Source organism: Montipora foliosa, chromosome 6 (genome assembly GCF_036669935.1).
Source record: "Montipora foliosa isolate CH-2021 chromosome 6, ASM3666993v2, whole genome shotgun sequence".
Lineage (NCBI taxonomy): Eukaryota > Metazoa > Cnidaria > Anthozoa > Scleractinia > Acroporidae > Montipora > Montipora foliosa.
Window position 1 is genome coordinate 60,269,882 of NC_090874.1, and position 15,000 is coordinate 60,284,881.

General features: G+C 39.6%; 1 protein-coding gene and 1 long non-coding RNA gene across 2 annotated transcripts; one reads left to right on the top strand and one right to left on the bottom strand.

The window, feature by feature from the left end:
• The first annotated feature begins 10,569 nt into the window (after positions 1 to 10,569).
• LOC138007999 (uncharacterized) lies at positions 10,570 to 12,587 on the top strand. The gene is made up of 3 exons (XR_011124151.1): positions 10,570 to 11,139; positions 11,897 to 12,091; positions 12,281 to 12,587. It is a non-coding gene; the product is annotated as an uncharacterized lncRNA (long non-coding RNA).
• Positions 12,588 to 12,696: 109 nt separating this feature from the next.
• Positions 12,697 to 14,963, bottom strand: LOC138007998 (uncharacterized). Its single transcript, XM_068855165.1, has 3 exons — positions 14,673 to 14,963; positions 14,264 to 14,515; positions 12,697 to 14,029 (listed from the first exon to the last, which is right to left on the bottom strand). Exons 1-3 carry the CDS (start codon positions 14,858 to 14,860, stop codon positions 14,020 to 14,022), a joined length of 450 nt encoding a protein of 149 aa, XP_068711266.1. The 5' UTR covers positions 14,861 to 14,963; the 3' UTR covers positions 12,697 to 14,019.
• Positions 14,964 to 15,000: the final 37 nt, after the last annotated feature.

The window sequence follows — 15,000 nt, forward strand, 5'->3', positions numbered from 1 at the left end:
ACGAATTTTTTGGTCAGTTTCCAACTTTTGTAAGCCAATGACCCTAAATATGACGTCATCATACCACGCCCATGGTCACGCGACCAATAAAAGAAAACTCTCTTGTCTCCGTGCTAGGCAATTTGGGTATTTAATCGATGGTTTGATAATTTGTATTCGTTTTTGCATCCAGCCAAGCATGGTTTTCTTTTTATTTTGAAAATTGTTCTTTTTAAAGACATAAACGATACTGAAATACCCATAACTTTTTCAAAAAAGATGATTTTAAAAATCAATGCTTAGCTATATTCTGTATTTGGGGATGAAACGTGCCATGTAAAAAAAATTTAATTCAATTTAAAACCGCCGGAAATTTAGCTTTTTTCTCAAACCGGAAGTCAGTTCGTTTACGCATGCGCAGTTGATCTGAGAACGAGCGCGAGGAAGGACGAGGAAAAAAACAGTTTGTGCGGTGACTTCCTTGCATACGGCGAGAGCTACTGAAATTTAAACTGACCAATCAGAATTCAGCGAGAGGGAAAAACTGTGCTATCCTTGTGCTATCCGACGTCACGCCAATTGTTTACATTCTGATTGGTTAGATCGGTGGACATTCGCTCAGCCTTCTGTTGTGACTCTCTTGACCGTCGCTTCTTTGAACTCAGCGAGACAGAAATGACTCATTGTTCTGGCAATCAATTTGTCAATCCACTTTATCCAGTTTATGGATTGGTCTAGCATGTGATTAACAACCAGGATCGCTTTTGAACTTTATTCTGTAGAAGAAGAAGACGTTGCTGAGTGAACATTTTTACGACGAAATCCCTTGGTTTGTACTGTTCAGCACTTTGATGTCCGATAACTGATCAATCACATTTGGTCGTCTGACCATATGAAGTTTTTTCAGCTCTTGTTTGTGTCCATCATGATCGAACTTCAGGTGAAGCGCTATGCTGCTTTATGCTAGCCTCCTACGCAAATGTTTGAATGATTGCGTGACGAACCCGTAAGAACGTTTGCGTAGGAGGCTAGCTTTATGCCAACTTCGGTGGCTTGTGATGAGCTTGCCTGCTGCCCAAATTGTTGTTGTATTTGGGCAAGATTGGTCTTGGGTTGGAACTTAATAGTGAGGGGAACAATTTTTCGTTCATCTGCTGTGCCAGACAACAAACAATCCTGTCGGGTGTTCCATGTGCGCGTGCTTGGTGAGTCTTGCACGACCATCGTCTATCAGATCTGGATTGGAGTTTTCTTTCAGTGATTACAACTTGCGATCGTTCTGCAAACATCTACGTAGCATGCAGCACTTTTTAGTGACGCGAGGATCCCCGGTCCGTTTTGCTGTTTTAAACGGAGTTCTGCCTTTTGTTAGCTGTTTGTCTTCAGTGCTTGTACTTTTTCGTTTGTTCCTGGTGGCACAAAGTAACTTTGATGATTTCAAAGGACTTGAATCCTTAATTGAATTAGCGATTTTTTTATTAAGGAACCATTAAGTGAATGTTACACAAAATTAGGAGAAACTGTTGGTTGAATAGACAATATTTGTAGACATAATTATCTACCCAGTTTAAGTACCTAGCTCAACAAGTTGTTTGGCTCCACAAGTTTCAGTTTCAGGCCAGGTACCCGAATTCACCCAGGTACTGTTGCACACTACCATAGTTCTTTGGAAATTGAATAGCTCCTTGAACACCTGGTTGCTTGACAAGAAACTTGATGTGTTTGTTCTCTACATTGGTGAATGCAGCCACTAACTGTCCATTGTGGATAAACTCCAGACCAACTCTTCTTTCAATTTAATCTTTGTTCTTCGCAGGGCTTCAATAATGGTGTCCCTTGTAAAATGTTAGTTTAAAGAGTTTGTTTAAGTTATTTCCCATTTCATAGGGCACTGTGGTTGCCAGATTCACTTTCAAACTTATCATGGAAATGTAAATCAATACCAGTGAAAAGTCAGTCTCTTGAATTGTTGATAGAAAATTTATTTAAATGCATATTGAAACATCAGTTGAGGAATATTTTTTTCCCACTTTGTGAACCTAACATACATTGCTGCCATTTGTTTATTGCTTGGTCATTCAATGTCTTGATCACATCAAGTAATTTATTTTTTAGGTATTGTGTATCTTAATCTAAAAACTTAACTGGTTGCTTTTTGGAGCCCTTTTGCGGCATATTTAGATAGGCAGGAAATGTTCCACATTTTATGGTAAATAGTTCTGCATAGTTTTAAGGAACATTGCAGCCAAATCTAATTGAATGTGAGGCTAAAATATGCTGTTTGACATTTTGTGAATTTAAAGACTGTTAATATTGTTTGCGCTTGTTTTAAAAGGCTTAAGGTTGGCACTCAAAAGTGTTCCTTCTATGATCTTATTCTGTATAGATTACCTTTGGAGAATAGGATCAAGGCCAGTTTTTTCTTCTAGCTTCTTTCCCCAGTGCCCTCTGAGAATGGAGTTGATTTGGTTTTGCCCAATGTTGAAAGATGAAACAATGCCTAAACCATCCAGCCACAAGGAATACTTCATGGTGCTTTTTTACAAACATGGGCATGAGGGTGCTCGTAAGCATCTGAGCATTGTTTCGCATGCTAAAGTGTTATTATAAATAATCTATTTCTCTAAGAGAGTCTTCTTTTCTTGTTGGTCATTCAAAAATTGTTGGAATAGCTTGTTTGAGCTGTTGGATAGACGCAGAACATTTGATGAGGCCCTCCTGGGGAGAGGAGTCCTTGTTCCCTTTACATATTTGCTTTTGTTTCCTTGTTCCCCAAATTACTTTCAAACTTGTTCCCAGCTTTTTGATCCCTAAAATTTAAATTGGTTTTCTTCCCTTGTTCCCTAAAATATTTTGATATTGTTAAAAAAACCAGTGAGGAACATTAAATTTTAGTTACCTAAATTTTGAAATTTTAGATACTAGATATTTTATTCATATTCTTACATTTTTATGTATATATTTCTTTTTTTCTTTAATATTATTTAGTGGAAAACCTGCAAAATAGCTTCAGCTAAGTGTTTCTACCTACGTTAAATAAAGATTATGTATGTATGTGTGTATGTTACTCTGTTCCCCAGTTTAAATTAGCCATGTTCTTTTCTTCCCCAAACCCCTGGGAGTGCCTCTTTGTTGATGTTGATTCTCTTATTGGCCTAATAGCAATTCACTGTTGAATTGCAAGACACAGCAAGTTCTTATTTGGGATTGAGGGAAAAATAAATTTTCGCACAATAAAAGAAACACAATTTTGACTGCCCCTTCTAGATCTTGCTCTTTTCAGACATGAACCAGCTTGTTTGCACCTTTCTGGCGACCTGCGGGAGGGCAAGCTCTAGAAACTCTTCCTTAGCGAGCCTTCCACTGAAAAACGTTCCAAGTCTGGCTTTCCGGTGTTAGGGGCCGAGGGTTTTGTAAAAAATTCATCAGCGGCTTCCTTGCAGCTTCTAAAAGGTGTTCCTTCGGGCAATGGTTAGTAAACGTTTTGTAGTGCTTATACAAATTTTCGCTACGTGAAAATGTATGTTCACACGAAAAAAATATCAGCTTGACAATTTTTCTTTCCCGATACTCCATTTAAAATGAACGTGAGCGCCATTAGTAATAAAGGGCCAGAAAAGCATTTAAAACATTTTGTGGCAATTTTTTGTCAACAAACTTGGGTTGTCGGCGAGCAGAATTCGAACGTGACCTCTTGTTCTTTGGCTTTTATTTGTGCTTTTTCTAACTATTCTAAGACGAATTCAGGCTGGTATTTTCGAATCAAGTGCAAGAAGACGGCAAAACCGTATCGATGTTTATTACGTGGAATGCCGAAAGGCATCCGCGTCGTAAAACCGGGCAAGAATCTTTATTTTTGTTGGTAGTCACAAATGTGCATACCCCACGGATATTGAATTAATCTCCGATCGGGTGGATTGATTTATATTCCCTACGGTATTTCCAAACTTCCCTGCCCCGAGGATTGGTGAAAGCAAACATTTATAATAGAATCTTTCCGCCCGCCATGAGAAAGGCAAGGTTTAAAGGTAAGGAGAATTTTCTACGTTATTTCTAGATCTTGCTTCGTACTTGTGTGTTCCACTGTGAACATTATTATTTTGCATACAACGAATACTTCATTAGAAGCATTTTGCATAGAACGAATACGTACTCCAATATTTCTTGGGAACCAGTTTGTTCGCCGTTTTGACGTAGAAAGAAAATAAGAAAATAGCTTTGAACGGCCAAACAAGATAAAAAATGAAATCAAGTTTAAAAAAAACGAATTAGCTATCGCGGTCACGGGGACTTCGCAGCCGTCCCCCATCCAAGTACTAACCTCATTCGGAGGAGCTTAACTTCAGCTGACACTTGGACTAGCATCAACGATCGATTGTGATCTTTATGTTAAATTCGCACATAGATCTTGTCGAACTTTATACCACTTGAAAGAAAAAAAAACGCACTAACAAAAACCAGGTGTTATGCCGTCATTTTGTCACAGATGTATCCTTTGTTTCGTGAGTTGTCAGTAAACACGCAAGGTATAACTTGATCACAGGCGGCCGCTCAAATCGATGTCACTTCCGATTTTGCGATTTTACTTGTATGACCAAAAGTACGAAAGAAAAATTGAACTCTGATGGAACGTAACAAAAATCTCCCGAAATGTTTTTCGCTGATGGCAAATTGTTTTATTCTCGATCGACAGTTCCTAAAAGTTCCTTCTGCTCTCCTTAAAAACTACATATTAATATTTATTTACTTTTTCCTCAATATTTGTTTTGCATAAAGCAGGCTAGCAAAATCTGTACCTTGCTTTGTTCGCATTTTTGAGCGTTAAAATAGAATTTTTGAGCGTATGTTCCTGACAGCAAAAGTCGCATATTTTAACGTCCCCCATCCAGATACTAACCCCGCTGGAAAGGGGAAAAAATTTAGTAACATTAGTCTTGGAAAGGTGTCAGAAGCTCAGAGTACACGCTTAAGCTTGTGGTGAAAAAGAAGTTGTAAATCATCAACATATCGGCTTTGAAGCCAAATGTTTCTCGATTTCCTGTTATTTTCTTCAATCGTTCTGGGCTTAGTATTTTACTGAACCACATGTCTTCTTAGAGGGTATATAGCAAAGATGTCTACCATGGCACCGTAATGATTTACGATACCAAACAATGTCGTGTACTATTAGAGCTACATATCGTGCAAGGACTTGAATCTCCTGGAAAAAACAAAACGCCGCTCAGTTGACAGTTATGGAAAAAAACACTGTCAAGTTACTGCACTACCACACGCAATGCGTTCTTACTTTAAAAAATATCCCGTATCTCCTCAATCCTACCCTCCCCCCCCCCCCCACCTCCAGACTAAAAATCCCGTATCCCCACAATTTTTTTACCTAATTATCCCGTATCCTGATCGCTTCTCGGGCTTTTGGCTAAGATTAGTTTCTTGGCCAAGGACTACGGTCAAGTACTATTGTACAACGTACGGTAGTTTTTCAGTGCTGTAAGGGGCAGGCACAGAACAGTTTCGGCTGTTTGTCTGTTCTCTCGAAAACGATGACAAGGGTTTTTTGGGTTTTTTGTTCAGCTCGAGTGTAGAATCAGGACGAACTGTTGTAGTTTCTGAGAACTATTTACTACTTGTAGCTTTTGTTGAATTTTGAATCGATGATAGAGAGAGTTTTGGCGATCTCAATCCGGACTGGACTACTGGATTTAAGGATTTTTCTTAACGAGATTTCAAGTTATTGTGTTACTGAAATCGAGATTATGGAATTGTAAAATTAGAACTTTGGACTGGACTATACAACACGCAATTACGGAATTTTTGAGCATTGAGAGAAATAGAGCACGGATGTTGTCTTCTTGTCTTCGCCACGGCAAATTTATACAGTTTGCAATGAACTAAACCAGGATTACAGAACCAGACGTCGATTACAGGGCCCGGTTGTTCGAAAGCCAATTGCCTTAATCCAGGATTAGCGTAAACTTTTGTTTCATGTTTTCAACTTTTTGGTCACAGTTTCCTTTGCTTATTTTTGTTTTTCAAGATTGACTTCTTCTAATGTAAAGTTTTTCTGAATATCAGCCTTGAACAGCATTTGGGAGTAGAGGATAAAAATCGTTTTAAAACCCAGTTTCTGAACAACTGGCCCAGGATGATAAGTTGTTGAACTGTGATTTGTAATATGTTTTTCGGATGAATTAAGGCTGATCCTGTAATTTTTGGATGAAAGGAGTTAACGAAGCAAGTAAAACTGTAGGATTTGAATTAAGTCGCCTTCCAAAAAATAAATAAATAAAAGATTCCGTATCCTGATAACCTGCTAATAGGGCTTCGTTGTTTGCATTTGCAAATTTAGTAACATTAGTAATGAGTTTTTACAACAAAAAACTTTAAGTTATATTACAGATGTATCTTTCTAGTAATCTTTCGCCATTTTCCGAAGTCTACCTGTACTTGAAGTTCACTGTAACTGGACAATTTGTGTTAACTGTTTGCGCATTCCACGGATACGCCCTTGTAGGCGTCTTGTTTGAGTTAACTTCGCGAGTAAAGACTTTGACCGCGTCCTTGCGTAGATCAACAACAATGTCATTTACGAACAACCGAAATGCACTGTTTCCGGTGAAGGGGCAAATGATTGACAGGATAGCACAGTTTTGACTGCCGCGCGCACTGCGGGCGCAGGTTCCGTATGCAAGGTTTTGCTTGTGAGTGGGTTTTCTTGTCAGCTCATGGTATGATGACGTCAGTTACCGGAAGTAACATTTCACTTCCTTAGCAACGCGCGAAAAATCCGTCTGTGGGCCCTTAACGCTAATCCCAGATTTAAAAATTACCAAGGAGTTTATTTCTCTACTCCCAAATATTGTACAACGCTGATATTTGGCAAAATTTTACATTAGAGGAAGTCAATCTTGAAAACCAAAAATAATCGAAAGAAAGATGCACTTAAAAGTTGAAAACATTTTACCAAAGTTTATGCTAATCCTGGATTAAGTTAATCGGCTTTCGAACAACCGGGCCCTGTTGTTCAAAAGCCAATTAACGCTAATCCCAGATTAAAATTAACCAACGAGTTTATTTCTCTACTCCTAAATGCTGTTCAACGCTGACATTCGGAAAACTTTACATTAGAAGAAGTCAATCTTGCAAAACAGAAACTTTCACCAAAAAGTTGAAAACATGAAATAAACGTTTCCGCTAATCCTGGATTAAGTTAATCGGCTTTCGAACAACCGGGCCCTGAAGTTTCGAACACATCATTTTTGAAACGATTTAGATCTTCCAGACGTATAATCGTCTCTCGTACGTCTTTAGACAGGACGGACTAAAAGACGTATTAAAAGAAATTGCCTAAACTGAAAGTCGTCCAGACGCATTCGTCTCTAGTGTAAAAGCGGTCATTCTTGTTTGTCGGGGCATAGGCAGCCCAAACTCGCGTCACTACAGACAGTAGCCTGATTCTCAGACGTCCGAGGTCGTTCGCGGCCACTTCGCTTCCCCTTTCTCTCTCTTTTGGAGCTTATTTTACCGTTTCGGGAATTCCGTGTTTCCAATGTTCTAAGACGAGACTTCGTCTTAGAACATTGAAAACACGGACTTCCCGAAACGGTAAAATAAGCTCCAAAAGGCACAAGAATACACCAGAGGTGAGTCATTTTTATTCATTTTATTGAATGAACGTCAAATTGAGCATTTTTTAGGCTTCATAATCCACGGTACTTTATTTCCCATACAAAGTCTTATAACGCGTTTAAATTCTCAACGGCTGCCTGTAGTGACGCGAGCTTGGGCTGCCTTAACCTGCGATCAAGCGTACTTTTCTTGAGACAGGGCGCTAAAAAGTACGCGTACCTTTTCCCACCATGTCTCAAGAAAAGTACGCTTGATCGCAGGTTAGGGCTGCCTATGGTCGGGGTGTTCAGAGGGACTCGGGGTCAGGGAGAGCAGGGCGGAAAGAGGCCTGGGGAGAGCATGCAGCGACTCAACTTCGTTCCCAGGGACTCTCTCTCTTCGCCGGTTACAAGATACAGTTTTCAAGCAAGCAACCGTGGACAATACAGTGGCCCACAAGGGACATGCAGCAAAATTAAAGAGTTGCTGCAAATAAAATAAAGTTGCTGCATACAAATTCAAAATAGTTGCTGCAAATTAAAACATCAAAAGTATGCGCTCGTACTGAAGGAAAAGGAGGTACAAAACACAGGTCACAGGTCACAGATCCAGGTCACGGATCATTATTTTAACGGTACAGGAAGTATCCGAAAGCTAACCTTGGGCCTAATTAGGCCTAATGTTAGCATTTTTAAACAGTTGGGGTTGTTTTTGGATTGGTAAACATATACAATGACCTGTGACCTGTGACCTGTGACCTGTGCTTTGTACCTGTTCTTCCTTCAGGGTGCGCATACTTTTGATGTTTTAATTTGCAGCAACTTTATCTTATTTGCAGAAACTCTTTAATTTGCAGCATGTCCCTTGTGGGCCACCTTAGATCTCGCCTTTGGTGAATAATTGCTAAATCTCAGCAACGTCGAGTCGAAATTCCCGCCTCATTTTTATTCTTACACAATCATGAACCTGAACAACGAAATTTAATACATGTCTGTGTGTAATGTGTGTCAAAAGATAAAAGTCTAGGCTTTGTCATGCATCAATAGGATAAGGTTACATTGTGAACCGCATAAACATTAATTTAACTAGCCTGCGTGGCAGGCGTTCGAAGGGGAAGGTTTACCCTTCGAACGCTAAAGGTAAAGGAAGAAGGCAGGCAAACATTAACCAGTTAACAGGAAATATTCTTTCCGGAATACCCAGCTTTGTCTTTTTCTTTTAGATTTTTCCAAGTTCTTCGGCTTAAGAGGCCAGTTATGCAGTACTGTATTAGAGTAAACATATTGAACTAAATGGTTAAAGTAACCATAAAAAAATGGCAGAGTGTATACAACAGTAATTGCGTTTTCAAGGCTATGAGGCCGCATCACCGTATAGATGATTTTTTGCCCTTAGGCTGCAAAACAGTCGGTTTTCGAATTCTCGCGCGCTTTGCGCTAGCGTCACACAAATCACATGCTTGTAAGGCGTTTTCACCCTCGCTCGCTCCAGGCCTTTCGATTGGAAAGACGCATTCGTTCAACGCAAAAATACTGCTGTTGCCCTGTGATTTTTCTAAAGGTGTTGCTCCTTATTCGGTATACGGAAAACAAAAGCCATTAGGCGAGTGTTAATCATTACTTCTCGTCCTCACCGTGTTCATACCTCAGATAAGCCATGGATGACTAGTCTAATATCTAAGAGGCAGAGATGTTTGGCCAAGCACGGAAAAGACTCTCCTCTGTTTAAGTTGTTACATAACAAGGTCCAAAGATCGGTCAAATACGCCAAGTGGGTTTTTTATATACGATGGAAAAGTTAAGCACCTGAGAGAGTCTAATGCAAGTAAGTGGTGGAAAGACGTTAAGTACCTTGCTGGGTCATCTGGAAGTAATAGGTCATGGTTTTACCAATTGTTAGATGGTTCAACCACTGAGTCTCTGTGCGGAAAGATCAACAAGTTTTTCGCTGAGCTCACATCTGGTTTTGTGCCACTCACACCTGCTAATGTCATGGATATTGAGGTTGATCATAGAAACATTCCAAGAGAGCTCTTTGTAACTCCTGGGGAAGCTGGAATTGCACTTCGTGGGGTAAAGATCAGGGAATCCCCCGGTCCCGACGGTATACCGAACATTGTACTTAAGTGGTTTGACTTCGAGCTTGCTCCTGTTGTCGCCCATCTGTACAATTCGTCCCTTATGGAGGGTTATTTACCGGAGTTATTCAAGTGCGCGGATGTCAGACCTTTACCTAAGCAGATGCCCCCAATGTCAATCGAAAATGAAATAAGACCTGTGTCATTAACCTGTCAGTTAGCTAAAGTTATGGAGGGTTTCACCCTTTGTAGAATTTCTTGCCCTATAATTAATAATCTTGATCCTAAGCGGTTTGCTGTAGCTGGAAAATCGACATCTCACGCATTAGCATTTACTTTGCACATAATTCTCGAGTCCCTTGATAAGGGTGGTTGCTTAGCAAGGTTGTTCTTTGCAGATTTCCGGAAAGGCTTCGATTCGACCTTATAGACCACCAGATCTTACTACGTAAACTATCCCAGTTTGATCTCCATAATTGTTTGTTACGGTGGGTAGCTTGTTTCCTCCAGGGTAGGTCTCAGTTTGTTACTATCTCGTCTGCTACCTCGTCTCCTATGGTCTTGAATGGAGGAATTCCCCAAGGGACGTATATTGGCCCGTTATAATTACTTTTTGCAGTAATGGTTAATGACCTGGTATCGTCATGGCCACCTAGAGCTAAGTTTGTTGATGACCTGACAGTTGTAGAAATAGTTCCTAGGAACTCAGCATCGGTTCTTAATTTTATTGTTAAAGACATAAGCCAGTACGCTGTCACTAACAATATGACCCTTAATCCGTGTAAATGTAAGGAAATGAGTGTTGACTTTCTGCAGTATAATAGTTGTGTGCTGCGTCCCATTGTTGTCGGGAATGCAATCGTGGAGCTCGTCGCGTCCTTTAAAGTGCATATGAAGCGAAATCAGTTTTTTAATATTTTGAAAGTTCAACATTCTGAAGACACTTTTCCGAAGTTTGAATCATGTTTGAAAAAAATTGGCGATTTTATAACGCCCGAAAGTTGTGCGATTTTGCTCTTAAAGTTGGTATTTGAATCGCGCGGCCAAAATGTCCGGTCACGTGGCCTGATGACGTAGTGTTGTGGACAAGACTACGAAATTGCAATATGGCGTCGAGTGAGAAAGTACGTAGAGGAGGGAGATATTGCGTCGCTGGCGGCACTAACAATCAAAGTTGTGCGAATTCGAGCAACACTCCGGGAATACGAATGCATCAGTTTCCTGCCGATCCAGCTGCGAGGGACAAATAGGTGAAGTTTGTCCGAAGACATCGCCATGATTTTGAGCCACAATCGAAGTATGCGTCACTATGTTCTGTCCATTTTGAAGATAGTTGTTATTTGTGGAAATTATCAGTTCTCAGTGGTATGGAGGAAGGAAGCCAAATTCGAGCTATTTTAATACGGGGAGCAGTTCCAACGCTAGATACCATTGTTCGTGCAGTACCAGGAGCGCTCAGTGAACGCAGTAAAAGACAGGTAAGATAAGCTTACATGTTGCTTTTTGCTTATTTCTTGCATAAACATCCAATCGCACCCAGTGTAAAGACTACATCGTATTTCCGTCTCTTGTGTGTAGGTTTGCTTTACTGTAATGAGAAAAATGCCCTTTATTCTTTAGGTATTATACCGTAATGTCATGTGTAGTTGTTTCTGCAACGCTCTTTTATCGCCTACCTGCTGGTGAGGAAATCGAGCCAATTATATAAGCCAACATAGAAGCTATCTGTGTATTTGAAACACAGTTGAGCTTATCATATCGATGCATTTCGGCAGTTAGTTTTTTTTTTGCCTTTACCTGAAGGAATGTGATTGTATCAAGCTTATACACTGTAGGATGACAAATTTTATGATGGTTTATTGATCATTCTTCTTTTCTGTAATTGTATGCAGATGTAACACTGAATGTTGGAATATTTATGAACAGTCAAACATTTAACAGCTCACAAATTGCTTTATTTTTCCAGCTCAAACCAAACCAAGATTATTATTAATCCATTGATCTTTGAATTTTTTAAAACTGTGGTATTGCATGTAAGCATATACTTGTAAACATGTACATGGTAAAGTTGAAAACAAGATGACATACCTTCAGAGTACACCTTTAGCAATACCTTGTTAGGCATCTTACTGCGGATTGACAGTCTTTCAGATTTTACATTTTAATTCTGTGATATTTATGTGTTAACTACCATTTCAATTGCAATAATGTTTATTTCTCTTTGATTTTATGCAGGCTATGTTGACTCTTTGAAGAAACTGCTCTTCTCATTGTCCAAATCTGAACTGAAAGAAGTCTTTGACAGGTATTCATCTAAGGCACCTCAGCCTCTCAACACACAGTTTGGTGACTGACTGGGCAAAGATGCAGCAGTGAAGCTCTATGAAGAGAGGATTCACAAACGGAAAACAACTTCACTTTTTCCACCAAGTAGGTGTTTTGGTCATCTTTGGCTTACCACAGTTCTAAATTAATGCTCATAATCTTTGATGATAATCATTTATTCCTCTCTCATAAATGTCTTTAGAGATGTAATGCTATCTTTACTGTACTTTATCTCAATTATTTTGTTGAAGTGTACAAACACTAAACTGAATATTTTTATTTTTTTCATGGAAGGTGCAGAGCAACAAAGTTTGCATCAGAGCAGCACAGTCCCGGATGAAGTTGTAGCCTCTAATTCAAGAACAGGTGGAAGAACAAGAAATTGCCAAATATGCAAGGAGCCCAGATGGGGTCATCCCAGGGGACACTGCCAAGGACCATGAATACATGTGCCTGATTGGTCTTCCATTCTGTAAAATCTCTATCACTTGGTTTAAAGTGCCCATAACCCCAAAATACTTTTTTCGCTAAAATGAATCTGCACCTGTTCGAAATGCATTGCGGCCATCCGAAGGGGAGTGGGTCTATTCCTGATTTGACGTCACAATTTACTTTGCATGCATTTTTACAAAGAGTTAATGCAATGTAAATCAGTTTGTGACGTCAAATCAGGAATAGACCCACTCCCCTTCTGACTCAGTCGTGAACAAAAGATGCTTGGATTTTCGCAACTTTCGAAGCCTATAAAATGGCAGGATTTGTTAGAAAAAAAAATGGCTGCCATGCGTTTCGAACAGGTGCAAAGATTCATTTTAGCGAAAAAATATTTTGGGGTTATGGGCACTTTAAATTTACCCACAACTTTCTCGTGTACACTGAGGTGTTACTCAGATTACTAATACCAAAGCAAGAGCTAAGTGTTTGTTTCTACTACAGAGACCTGTGCTCAAAATCATGACTTGTAAAACAGTGGTTTAGCTTGATAGCTTAAAATACAAAAAGTCTGCAGTCTTTCAGTAGCCACTGGCAGAGCCAACTAAATTGTGCAATAAAGGAGTTCTACTTATTTGAGTCTTTGTCACTTGAGACAGTTAAGTGCATGTTAAATAAAGTGGTATAACATTTTATTCAGTACATTTGCCATTGGTCATAACCTAAAATGTGACTGGGTTTATTTTACTTAGAGAGCATGTCACACCCAGGATTGAAAACAGTTTGAGAGTACAGCCCATCACCTACATTGTACTATCAAAGGTCTTTGGAACTTAAGAGAAACTGACTTTATTGTTTGGGCATAACCCAGAGGCTGATCTGCAGTCCTACTGAGTAGATTCAAAGACAGATGAAGCATCAAACACATTGGCAGTAAATAGTCAACACTTAAATAAAGAAAGAAAGAAATAGATCAATAAATAAATTTAGCCAATCATGCAGCAGGTTTCCCAAATGTCAGCCTCAGAGCATATGTTATAGAACTTGGACGTTTTTTAGATATTTTGAAACTTAACAATGATTCCTCAAATAATTTCTTCACAGTTTGCTGTTCTTCAGTGTTCACTGATGCCAATGCAGCCACAATTGTTATTGCAAAAATTAATACTTATTCTCAAGCCGATACTAAACAGGGCTATCATTACGTTTTGTGTCACCTGTAGCCTTGTTCTCCACAACCTTAGAAAACTTGTTACTTTGTGGATAAGTTATATCAGCAACAAGCCATTTCACTTGTAGCATCAAGGGAAAATCAAGCATACTCAGCAATAACAGGTGCTACTGGTTATGGCCCTTTATGACATCCTTGCTAAATTTACTGTTTGACACAATAATTATTGTTGGCCATGACCTAACGTGGATGCGGTGACTCCTAAAAGAGCCATTTTTATGAGCTTACAGCTTATGCTGGATTGTAGCCTGTTGCCTGTCTATGCAAGGTTTGGTACCGTGTCCTTATGTCGTCATATACACAGGCTGGCAATTGCCTTGTGTTTTCCCAGCCCATGTAACCAGCGGATGATCCATCTATAACAAACAGCTCACATGAATCTGCAAGAAAAAAAGGTTTTTAAGACAGACAGCCTTTACTTAAGCACGATGGAAAATTTTAAGTCCTGCAGCTTACGGGGTCGGGCAAAATTAAACTACAGACAAAGAACAAACATAAAAGCTCACATAAAGATGCAGTAAAGCAAACTTTCAATATTAGTAATGTTATCCCAAAAGCGTAACTGAGAGAAAATTGGATTTCAGCTCAAAAGAAATTCATAGGACCGTACTCACTCATTTTCTGGGACCCCAGATCGACGGCGGTAAGTTCGGCCATCTTTGTCCCTCCGCAGCGGCGCGACTTGCAGCAGCACCGTCCTGTTTGTAAGAGCATCATAGTCATCGTGCTGCGTTAAGCAACTAATGCGTTCGATGGAGCTATCGAAAGACAATTTTGCCGCTGCATTTGCTACTTCTCTGCAACAACGAAACTCTGGCACACGGACTAAATTCTGGTCGTTGGATCGTTGACACTGGCACCGTGACCTGAACAGTAAAACAAACGCTACAAGTAAGTTTATAAGCTTATTTTAGAGGAACAAAGTGACCTCTCGTTTAGTAGTGGGACTACAAACAACAATGTATTTTAATTTATCAAATACACAATATGTGTTTAAGTGTTATGGCAATTATATATACGAACCATGAGTTCACAGCGACTGTTCTCTCGTATCTCGACTCCAATACTGCAAGTGAAAGGCCATGTACATCAGCCTCTTCGTCTTGATCTTCTTCTTCTTCATCATCTTCCGCGAGTGGCTCGTCTTGATACGGCGTGTATTGGCGGGCTATACACCACTTCGATGTCTTCATCTTCCTCCTCCGAAACATCAATATTCTCGTCGTCGTTTGAAGATTCTGAAAAAGCACTCAATTCAGAATCAATCGACATGTTGTGTCGCCTCAGAAACCCTTTTTAGTGTGAGGGTATTACAAATTCTGTCCACAACACTACGTCACAAGACGAAATT